Source organism: Diabrotica virgifera, chromosome 3, assembly GCF_917563875.1.
Source record: "Diabrotica virgifera virgifera chromosome 3, PGI_DIABVI_V3a".
Classification (NCBI taxonomy): domain Eukaryota; kingdom Metazoa; phylum Arthropoda; class Insecta; order Coleoptera; family Chrysomelidae; genus Diabrotica; species Diabrotica virgifera.
Window position 1 is genome coordinate 266,269,758 of NC_065445.1, and position 12,287 is coordinate 266,282,044.

General features: G+C 36.6%; 1 protein-coding gene across 37 annotated transcripts in view; it reads left to right on the plus strand.

Moving 5' to 3' along the window:
* Nucleotides 1–12,069, plus strand: part of LOC114326036 (myosin heavy chain, muscle) — a 54,293-nt gene extending 42,224 nt beyond the window's left edge. For 24 of the 37 annotated variants that reach the window (XM_050647369.1, XM_050647368.1, XM_028274400.2 and 21 more), the window contains 4 exons: nucleotides 201–279; nucleotides 560–1,735; nucleotides 1,797–2,702; nucleotides 11,657–12,069. In XM_050647369.1, coding sequence (XP_050503326.1) covers nucleotides 201–279; nucleotides 560–1,735; nucleotides 1,797–2,702; nucleotides 11,657–11,746 — 2,251 coding nt within the window. In that variant the 3' untranslated portion in view covers nucleotides 11,747–12,069. Of the gene's footprint in view, nucleotides 1–200; nucleotides 280–559; nucleotides 1,736–1,796; nucleotides 7,321–11,656 lie in introns of those variants that run through there. The other 13 variants (XM_028274322.2, XM_028274513.2, XM_028274521.2 and 10 more) reach the window with 3 other exon arrangements.
* The last annotated feature ends 218 nt before the right edge of the window (nucleotides 12,070–12,287 follow it).

Sequence of the window (12,287 nt, forward strand, 5' to 3'; positions counted from 1 at the left end):
CGTCAGATATAAAACGTATCTTGAAACATTTCTTACATAATTAATAAACCAAATAGCTTTGATTCTGATGTTTCAAGAAACGGATTTATTAGAAAAAGACCAAGACTCTTACATGTTGATTTGACCCCTTACAACCCGCACTTTACCCCTTTTGTAATCGTCTACTGTGTGTTAAGTTTATATTTTATTGTTTAATTAAGGGCTGAGAAAGAAAAGTCTCAATACTTCGGTGAACTCAATGACCTCCGTGCTTCAGTCGACCACTTAGCCAACGAAAAGGTACAAAGGACTCTGTGTACTGCTGCTTTACTACCACTTAGAAGATGTTGGCTATTTAAACACCTTAACTACCACTCACTAGCAGCTTTACCATTTTATTTCATCACGTATTTTATTAAAGCAGCTAATTTTGACAATATGTTAACTACGTTGATTACAGCTTCATCACATCTTTTCGAAAAACTGCTAATATCTTACCACCTTAACCCGTGTGATTTTTGTTGCTTTTTGTGTTAAATAAACATTACAAAATAGTTTCTAATACATACTATTTCTATAGGCCGCTATAGAAAAGGTATCCAAACAATTGGGACAACAACTCAACGACGTCCAAGGCAAACTTGACGAAACCAACCGCACTCTTAACGACTTCGATGCCGCCAAGAAGAAGTTGTCTATTGAAAACTCCGACCTCCTCAGACAACTCGAGGAAGCCGAATCTCAAGTATCTCAACTCAGCAAGATCAAGGTATCCCTTACCACTCAATTGGAAGATACCAAGAGATTGGCCGATGAAGAGAGCAGAGAACGCGCTACCCTCCTCGGCAAATTCAGAAACTTGGAACACGACTTGGACAACATCCGTGAACAAGTTGAAGAAGAAGCCGAAGCCAAGGCTGATATCCAAAGACAACTCAGCAAAGCCAACGCTGAATCTCAACTCTGGCGCCAGAAATACGAATCTGAAGGAGTTGCTCGCTCTGAAGAACTCGAAGAAGCTAAGAGGAAACTCCAAGCTCGTCTTGCTGAGGCTGAAGAAACCATCGAATCTCTCAACCAGAAGGTTGTAGCTCTTGAAAAGACCAAACAACGTTTGGCCACTGAAGTCGAAGACTTGCAACTCGAAGTCGACCGTGCTAACGCCATTGCCAATGCTGCTGAGAAGAAACAAAAGGCCTTCGACAAAATCATTGGAGAATGGAAACTCAAGGTTGATGACTTGGCTGCTGAACTCGATGCCAGTCAGAAAGAATGCAGAAACTACTCCACCGAATTGTTCAGACTTAAGGGCGCCTACGAAGAAGGACAAGAACAACTTGAAGCTGTCCGCCGTGAAAACAAGAACCTCGCTGATGAAGTTAAGGATCTCCTTGACCAAATTGGAGAAGGTGGCCGCAACATCCACGAAATCGAAAAGGCCCGCAAGCGCTTGGAAGCTGAAAAAGATGAACTCCAAGCTGCTCTTGAAGAAGCTGAAGCTGCTCTTGAACAAGAAGAAAACAAAGTACTTCGTAGCCAACTTGAACTTTCTCAAGTCCGTCAAGAAATCGACAGACGTATCCAAGAGAAAGAAGAAGAATTCGAAAACACCCGCAAGAATCACCAACGTGCCCTCGACTCCATGCAAGCCTCCCTTGAAGCTGAAGCCAAAGGTAAGGCTGAGGCCCTTCGCATGAAGAAGAAGTTGGAAGCTGATATCAATGAATTGGAAATCGCTTTGGACCACGCTAACAAGGTAAGTTTTAAATTTGACGAATATGAAAACATTTATATAACAATCTGTTTTTGTATTCTAGGCCAACGCTGAAGCCCAAAAGACCATCAAACGCTACCAACAACAACTTAAGGACACCCAAACCGCCCTTGAAGAAGAACAAAGAGCTCGCGATGAAGCCCGTGAACAACTTGGAATTTCAGAACGTCGTGCTAACGCTCTTCAAAATGAACTTGAAGAATCTCGCACTCTTCTCGAACAAGCCGACCGTGCTCGTCGCCAAGCTGAACAAGAATTGGGAGATGCTCACGAACAATTGAACGATCTTGGAGCCCAAAACGCTTCCTTGTCTGCCGCCAAGAGGAAATTGGAAACCGAATTGCAAACCCTCCACTCAGACCTTGACGAACTTCTCAACGAAGCCAAGAACTCCGAAGAGAAGGCCAAGAAGGCTATGGTAGATGCCGCTCGTCTCGCTGATGAACTCCGCGCTGAACAAGACCATGCCCAAACACAAGAGAAACTCCGTAAAGCTCTCGAAGCTCAAATCAAGGACCTCCAAGTACGCTTGGACGAAGCTGAAGCCAATGCCCTTAAAGGAGGAAAGAAGGCTATTGCCAAATTGGAACAACGTGTTAGAGAATTAGAAAATGAATTAGACGGTGAACAAAGGCGGCACGCGGATGCCCAAAAGAACTTGAGAAAGTCTGAACGTCGTATCAAGGAACTTAGCTTCCAAGCTGAAGAAGACCGCAAGAACCACGAGAGGATGCAAGACCTCGTCGACAAACTCCAACAAAAGATCAAGACCTACAAGAGACAGATAGAAGAAGCCGAAGAAATCGCCGCTTTGAACTTGGCCAAATTCCGTAAAGCCCAACAAGAGCTCGAAGAAGCCGAAGAAAGAGCCGACCTCGCCGAACAGGCCATCGCCAAATTCCGTGCCAAGGGACGTTCAGGATCTGCAGCTAGAGGAGCCAGTCCAGCGGTGAGTCTCTAAACATGTTTATATTTTTTCACTTAACGAAACAAAAAATTAGTAAAATCTTTTATCAAAGGTATATTTTATTTAAAAATCCCTTAAAGGGCTACATCACAAAACGTTTTAGAACTAAAAAGTTCATCATCAGTGCTGTTAACAGGTTTTTAACATGCTTGGGGCACCTAAATATATGGGTTAAAACCCTTTAAATATTGTACAATTATAGAAAATTTAGATATTTATATTAAATTGAATTTGATGTTTAAAATAATCCTAGATTTAACATCAGGCAACACAGGATTTCAAAGCCGCATACGACTCAGTTAATAGAGGTAAACTTCTACTTGCTTTGGTTGAATTTCAAATACCGCTTCCAATTAACTGAACTTACACTCACAGTAGCAGAGAGCATGATAAAAATCCAAAACGATTTCTCAAGACCTTTCCATTGCAAGAATGGACTAAGACTGTGTCTCTTATTTACCCAGGCATTAGAAAAAGTAATTCGAGAGTCCCAGATTAATACGAATGGTACTATGTACTATCTTTAACAAATCAGTACAAATTTTCGGATGCGCAGCAGGGCCGGATTTAAGGGAGGGCAGGCTGGGCAGCTGCCCGGGGCCCCCACATTTTGGGGCCCCCACAAAGACCCAAACTTAAAAAAATCAGCACATTATTCACATAGAATAATTTTTGTCAATCAATTAACTGTAATATTTCGTTATATGGAAGGTTTCTGTCCTATTAAAAATGTATTTTTGGCAATTTACGGTCATAAAGCAGAAGATATATTTAAGATATTCTTGCAAAAAGATGATATCGATTTGAAAAGCTGCAGGGGACAGTCCTACGACAATGCGTCAGTTATGAGTGGAAAATACAGTGGTGTTCGGCTAAAATTTAGATAACACAATATCTTGGCGTTGTAGATTCCATGTGTCGCCCACTCTCTAAATTTAGTTGCTAAAGCTGCAGCTAAGTGTTGTCGTGCTGCCATAGAATTCTTTGATTTTTTTTAAGGACTGTATGAACCCTATGTATTTTTCACTTCCTCTACATATACATACATGTTTAAAAACGTCTTTAAGCGAGAACAACGCCGACCATGGCAGAAATATTATTGTTCCTAAAAAAGAGTAAATACTACTAGATGGTCGTCTAGAAGTGATGCCGCAAAAGAACTACTTAAAGGTTATAATCAGATTAAAGGAGTATTATCCAACATTTCAAAAGACGATGGGCAACAATTTGAAACACGTAGCGATACAAATGGTTTGTATAATCGAGTGTGTTTACTGAACACAGGGATATTTGCAATATTTTGGAATGAAATCTTAGAGAGGACAAACAGCACAAGTTGTATTCTCCAAGATCCAAATATTGACCTTAATTCAGAAGTGGCGGCACTTAAATCAATTAAAAAATTGATATTATTTTAAGGAATATTTCAGAGACTGAAATGACAACATCAGAGAAATTTAGGACCCAAAATTTTATAGCTATTATAGATCACTTCATTTCCTCTTCAAGTTACAGGCTTTCGGCACATGAATCCATTCATTCCAAATTTGGATTTTTATATTATTTGGAAAATTGAACTCCCAATGAAATTGAAGCTCACTTACTGAAGCTTACCGATAATTATAAGATACAAAACTAGGTGTCGAACTAGTACAATTTGTAGAATTTTTCAATTCATTTAAAGAGGAAATTCAAGAACTTCAAATGTACCTACGGTTAAAAAAAATGTGAATGATGCGGTTCCAAACGTTGTAGTGCCACTTCGTTTATATTTAGTTCTGATGGTAACTAACTGCAGTGGAGAGAGATCATTCTAAAAATTTAAGTTAATTAAAAATTGACATCGGTCTATGATAGGCCAAGAGCGTTTGAACCATCTCTTTATAATGAGCATTGAACACATTGCCTTAAAGCAACTAGACATGCCCGACATAATCAAGGAATTTTCAGTTAAAAAATCTCGAAAAGTACCCAGACTTTAACCATATCATATTCATAACAACAATTTGTTTAATGGTAGGAGGTAGGGCCCCACACCAATTCTGGACAGGGGCCCCCACACCATTTCTGCCCAGGGGCCCCCACTGCCTTAAATCCGGCTCTGATGCGCAGATGACATAGATATCATAGGTAGGTCCACAGAATCTCTGACTGAAACATTTCGGTCGTTAAGAGCATTTGCACAGAGAATGGGACTAAATATAAATGTTCAGAAGACGAAATATATGTGTTGCACTAGGTCAAGCAACCTGACACCTACAAGAATAATAATTGATGACCTAGAACTGGAAGGTGTCGACACCTTCATATATGCGTACTTAGGCTCGCTGCTAACTAAGTATAACAATGTCAGTGAAGAAATTAAAAGAAGAATAGTGCTCGCCAAAAAGTGTTACTATGGCTTAAGAAGACAGATGGCCTCAAAAATACCTAGAAAAATTAAATTGACTGTCTACAAAACACTTATAAGACCAGTGCTAACATATGGTTAAGAAACTTGGTCACTTACACATAATTACCAAGAACTGCTCAAACATTTTGAGCGAAAAATCCTTAGACGAATATATGGAGGCATAAAAGAACAAGGTTTGTGGACCAGGCGTTACAACTTTGAGTTGTATAGAAGTTTTGGAGAACCTGACGTTGTAAAATTTATTAAGGTAGCACGCCTTAGATGGATAGGTCATGTGATCAGGCGAAAGGAAGATGCCCTAGTCAGAAAAGTTTTTGACCGAAGATGGCGGATAGGACAACGATCAAGAGAAAGACCGAGACTTAGGTACCAAGACAACTTAGCAAATGATTTAAAATCTATTCAAATTAGACAGGACCGCCGCTAAAGTGTTGGCTGCCCGTGTGCAACTTAATATTTGCCGCCCCCCTTTAGTCGTTTCAACAAATGTACTAGTATTTAAAGAAATGTGCAGGAGATACATCGTAACCATAACGGGTATATGAAAAATAATTGCTCTGATCTCGACGTTACTTTTAGACCTGGATCCCGCGTACCAAGAAAAGTTGATTAATAGCAAGCTGAAAATTTGTTAATAGCTTAACGGTGTCTAGTCGGACAAACTTTGATGTATGGGAACACTGGAACAGGGAAGTTTTAATTGTGGAACAAGTTAAAAATTTGGAACGTCAGACTAAAACAGCAGTCTGATTTTTGCATGAGAGTTTAATGAAAGGGTAGCAAATAATTGGATGTTCTGTCCGACAAAATACACGGGATGTTTTCGTAATCTGAAGTACCAAATTTTTAAACTGTTCCACAATCAAAACTTCCCCTGTTCCAGTGTTCCCGTACATCAAAGTTTGCACGACTAGACACCGTTAAGCTATTAACAAATTTTCAGCTTGCTATTAATCGACTTTTTTTGGCACGCGGGTTCCAGGCCTATTTGAAATACAGTAGTGTGCAAAAGAAACGGGCACACTACTATACATCTATTACAAACAAAATCGTTTATCAAAAGCGTGTCTAAAATCATCAAATTCTCAACTTAGGCTGAACTATAACCCATTTATAACCATACATAAACATAAAGGAACAATATTATAACAGAGCAACCATCGAGTAATAAAGAAGATTTTTTAAACCATCGAGTAATAAAAAAGACTTTTTTATTACTCAATGAGAGTAACTTAACAAGCAGTTATCTAAATTCTCGGAAAGTATCCTATTGCTGTGTCGTACTCTCTTAACAAATCATAAATGTTCAGAATTTGAAAAATTCGCATATGGACCACGTAGATAAAAATATCCTTAAAGTCCGAAAACCGCCAGCCACTTTAAATTAAAAAGCATTCCCAGAACTACTTTATGACTACAGCGTGCTACAGCTGCAAAAAGGCAGTTCATATAATAAATAACATTTTCTGGCATTTTTGTTTAGATTGTTTGGAATATTAGAGTTTATAGAAATATCTGAATCGTTACTATTTGTTTTTTGAATTTATTTTCGTTTAAATAAAATTATCATCAGTGGACTGCTTTTGGCCGCCCCTATAATCGGCCGCCCGTGTGCGATGCACACTTTGCACACATGGTAGCGGCGGCCCTGGAATTAGAGCATGGGGAAGAGTTGCCAGAGACAGAGGCGAATGGAGGATTGCTTTGAAGAAGGCTTTGTTTTATAAAGAGCTGCAACGCCACTGATAATGATGATAACACAGGACTCCCCACACAATACGTGGGTTGCGTGTCCAGAGGGTATATCCTCACATTACGGACTGTAAGTAGCAACTGATTTGAATGGCATTTTGAAAGGACGTCCTTTGATGATGAACTTTTTAGTTCGAAAACTTTCTATGATGTAGCGCCTTAAGGGATTTTTAAATAAAATATACCTTTTATAAAGAATTTTACTATTTTTTTGTGATTATAGCTTTTTTCCTTCTGGATTCACGAAACAGTTTTACTCCCGAAATTTTCCAAATTTGTGTTTAAATCTTTTAAATCGAACTACATTTTTTAATTCTAAGGGAGATAAATTTGAATTTTATGTGCTAAACAGTGTTAATTTATTTTTAAAGCCGCCAAAACAAGGTTTGGCACAACGTATACCGATTTCATTGGAATAACCGTCATAGTTAAATAGTAAGTCGAGTGGTTTCACGTATGTCCGTATATTGTTGTTAGTTTGGTTCATTTGGTAGATTGAACAAAGTTTACAGAACATTTTTTAATTACAGTTGCACAATTCGGACTCTAGAAAAAATAATACAAAGTAAATAATACAGAAATTAGTTGCAGAACTCAAAATATAAGCTTTTGTCAGTTGCAGCCTAATAGTTCACGTTGTAACTAACAAATGCCGATTATTGTGGATATGATATTACAAACTGTAAACTTGTTGACAGTCTTTAGTTCTTGTAATTGTCTCGTGTCATACAATTTTCAACTTTTATATTTGTTTGCTAGAACTACACTCGAGCAATGTAGTATTAAGTTTGAAATAAAAGTTTTTGCATGAATAACTATTTTAAATGAAAATAAAAGAACACCAAACAAAACTGTTGAACATAGACTACATTAACAAAAAACTCTCCAATATACACTAACACCCTCTGATTTTTTTTCTTGATTATTTGTCCACTTGATGCGTAGCGAAATTATCGAAAATTATCTTAGTAAAAGAAGTAAACTCGACTTGTAACCTGCGTTTAAAAATCAAGTAGTCCAGGTGTTCATCCATCTATTTCTCTCCGAATACTTTCTCTATCTGTTCTCTATTCTAGTCTTATTTTAAAAGAGGGTGACATAACCTTGAAATAAATCATCATTCTGTCTTCGCTTGTCCACTGCTGGACATAGATATCCCTCATAATGTTCCATCTGTTTCAATTTTGTGCTTCTTGCATCCAACAATTCCTAACACAACGTTTTAGATCATCAGTCCAACGTGTTGTTGAACGGCGTCTGCTTCGCTAGGCATCATTTCTTGGTCTCCATTAGAGTATGAACATTTGTCCATTTGTTATCTATCATTAGAGCCACGTTTCCTGCTCAGTTCCATTTGAGTGTTGCTATTCTCTCTAATGCATCGGCCACTCCTGATCTTCGTCGGCGTCGTAGCTAGCGGATTTAAGTTAATAATCCTACATATTTCTAATGAATACTTATCACTTAAAAGATCTCTATTATCAGTACCTATATAATATAGCAAGACAAGGTTAGTATTAAGTATTTTTGTATTTCCTGTCATTCGTTACTTCCAAAATCTCAACTATTGTTGAGTTGGCGCCCTTCTTCTTCTCTACTTATCGTCCTTTTCATATCGATCTATTTCCAGTGGTCTTATCTAGTTGTATTAAGTTTTGTATTAACAGGTCTCATTTTCTTTCTTGTTTCCATCAGTTCATTATCCCATCTATCTGTTTTTATATCTCTAAAGCCAATATTCAGTGTATTGAAGCTAGCCCGAATACTCACTTAGTGTCTCTCTGCCCATTTGATTTGTTCTTCTGAGTTAAGCCACTCTTCATTGTCTTAAATCTCTTCTCTTCTATGTTTCCCCTATTGCGTCAGTTCTTTCTCTTCAACAATCTCAATACCCAGAGTATAGAGATTTCAATTGGCTGATTTTGTTATGTAAAGCTCAGATCTGTTAGCCCAGATCTGAATTAGTTATGTGTAATATTAGGTATATTTGTAGACTCTTTATGAACTATTCTCATTATTTGTTCTTCGTTATTTTAACAAGAAAACTTACACACAAAACAACACTCACATAGTATGAACTTTACGATATGAGTAAATGTCAAATACCTATAATGAAATAATATAAAAATTTAAGAGTGAAAAGACTGATATTATTCTCAGATATGTTTTATATAAACCCTAATTAGACATGGGTGTTTTTAACAGACTTTGCTCTGTAAGTACTTGTAATAAATGTAGTTAAATTAAGAAACTCGATAATATAAATACTGACAATCTTAATTTTACCTTTACTTTAACTGAAGGTAAATGATTTAATAGGTGCATTATATCAAAAATAAATCACACATTCCATCTGAAATATCAAAAAAGTTAAAAAGTATCCAGAAAATATAACAAGAACCTCTACATAACTTTCATTGACTTCGATAGAGTTTGAGATGCCATAGATAGATCTAAAATGAAAAAATCATTAAAACAAATAGAAATTCCAAAGAAATTAATAGAAAATGAATAACCATTTTTCAAATTAATAGAACTTCAGGAAATGTGAATTCCAAAGCCAAAATCAAATAGCGGAGAACGATATCAGAGGAATATAAATAGAACAATAGGTTAAAACGAGGAGACCAATCACTCCCATCTTCTTCATCTCAACACCAAAAAAAAGCTGTACCACATCCTACCAGACTGAAAACAATGGGAACCTTCTCTGGTAACAGCTCCAAGGCTTCTACAATTTGCAAGCTATAATTAAAAATGGTTATTCATTTTTGATAAACAACAATAATATAGTACTGAATGGAACTCAAACAATTGCTTTTCTAGATGACCTATCGCGAATATGGTAGCCAACGAAAGATCGATAACGGTTATGGTAGGCAAAGATGATGGCCTAACAAATGTAGGAGAAAAGAGACAAGACATAAGTAAAATCCATAAATAAACTGAATATATTATTGACGCAAGAATACTGGGATTACTAATCAATGAAAGCAAAACCAAATGCATGAGATTGAACGAGGTAACAGGAAAAGAATTACGAAAAACTGAAAATTAGAATTTGAAGAAGTGACCCACTTTAAGGATCCAGGAGTATCAATAGGAATGTATCGAATAAATGGAATGAATGTATAGGAAACATCAGAAAGTGCAAAACCCAGCACAAAGAATATCTTCTATTACTTACCTACTTATGTAATGGAAACTGCGACACTAACAAAAAAGATAAAGAAGATGTGAAATTATTAGAATAATGAGACAATCGACAGACCAAAAACAATTAACCACTGGAAGTAGAACCAAGAGATTCCACTATTCAGATATCACGAAATGGATTTCATTGAAGCCAAAAAACAGAGGAAGACGCAGGAGAAGATGGTGGAAACAAATGAGAAGAGCAAATAAAAATAATGAAAGTAACAAGCTGGAAGACAAAATTTATAAACTGAATGGTTTGGAAACGCATTACTAACGCAACGTTGCAAAGACAATTTGTAATGCAGGGAGTCACGATGAAATTAGATCCAGAATAAAGCAGGCCAAAGCCGCTTTTAGAAGGATGTCCAAGGAATTATGTAAGAGAGAACTAAAATTGGCATTGAAGATCCACCTACTTCGCTGCTACGTATTCTCGGTCTTAATGTATAGTTTCAAGTCTTGTACTGTGAATAAAGTTGATCTAAATCGCCTGGAGGCTTTCGAATTGTGGTGCTATAGAATGCATTAAAAGTTTCTTGGGTGGACAAGACTTGAAACTCCACAAAACTAGACAGTCTCAGAAAGACTACTGAGATTAAAAAAGCGTCAAGAAGAGAAAGATGGAATGTTTCGGACATGTAATGAGAGGTCCCAAATATAGGTTGCTACAAAATATTATGCAAGCGAAAACAGCAGGCAAACGCAGTCGTGGACGAAGAAAGACTTCATGGTTGAAGAGCTTGCAGAAGAAGAAGGATGGCAGTGAATGGAATTAAGATAGCTATGATGGTAACCAACGTTCTGAAAGGACATGGTACAAGAAGAACAAAAAGAATCCACCTCAAAAAGAGAGGATTAAATTTCGGTTGATATTGCCATAACTTAACTGGATTGAACGGCTGTGTTGATGATGATGAAATGTGTTGATTAGAAATAAAATTTAAATAAAATAGACATTCGTATATAGGGTGTCTCTGAAAATAGTGCGTTCCTTTAATGTATGGATATAATACACAATGTAGAACAAAAAAGTCCTATAACATTTTTTTCTAAAATTAACCGTTTCCAAAAAAAATTACATTGTTCTCCATATAAGCGAAATTTTATTTTCATAAAATTAAATAATCTGGCATCACTGTACAAGAACTGTTTGTGACTTAGGTTATTGACACCAGAAATGTAGGTCAGGCAGGTAGACACCTGCAAAATAATTATACCACCCCATGTTTGAAAATCAAACAAAACAAGAATTTGTTTGTTTGTTGAGGAGGACGACAGGGTTTAATGTAAATGCTAAAGGCACATGCTGCAACTATTTTTGAATTGTGATTGTCTATCTTTAGATTTTTCTATACATAGTTGTCAGATTTCAATTTGCATACCAAAATGTATTTTGGTTTTTTGGACAAACGGTTGAATTTAGAAAAAAACGTTATATGACTTTTTTGCTCTACTTTTAAGGAACGCACTATTTTCGTGGACACCCTGTATAAAACATAATTGGTATTAATATTATCTGAGTTTTGGAATGTTGTTTATGATTGATATCTAATGTATACTTTTAATGTTACAGCCCCAAAGACAGCGCCCCACCTTGGGAATGGGAGACGCTCTAGGTGGTCCATTCCCCCCAAGGTTCGACTTAGCACCTGATTTCGAGTGAACATGCGCGCTGTGTTAGAATCTTAATAAACAAACGAACTGTTTAGGTCGCATCAAAACCAACTCTATGCGATTTTACTTTTATTAATTTTTTATTTTCGTTTTTGAATATTAGAGTTGTATGATTCCGTAAATGTTCGAGAAAAAGGAGAACGAAGGGAGTATTCAGAGACACGTATTTACCACCAAGACAGCCCTTTGATCTCTTCATTTCTCAAAATGCCAATTATTTTGTTATGAAAATATGTAGGTTGTATAATGATATTGTATGTATGATAATGTTGTATGATATAAGGCACCAATAAACATAAAAGTTATATTGTTTTTGTGTTCTTTTGAAAAATAATAAACATAATAATAAATAATAAAAACAATAATAAACCTGAATAAAGACAGCAGCCCTAGAAGCTCCTGGGGAAGAAGATCAAAAGCGCAACCACCAAAAAACAAAATTAAACGAAGACACACTGAAATGCATAACAGAGGAGAAAGAACTCCATATATAACCCCAAAATAACAGAATTTTTTACAGTCAACAAAGG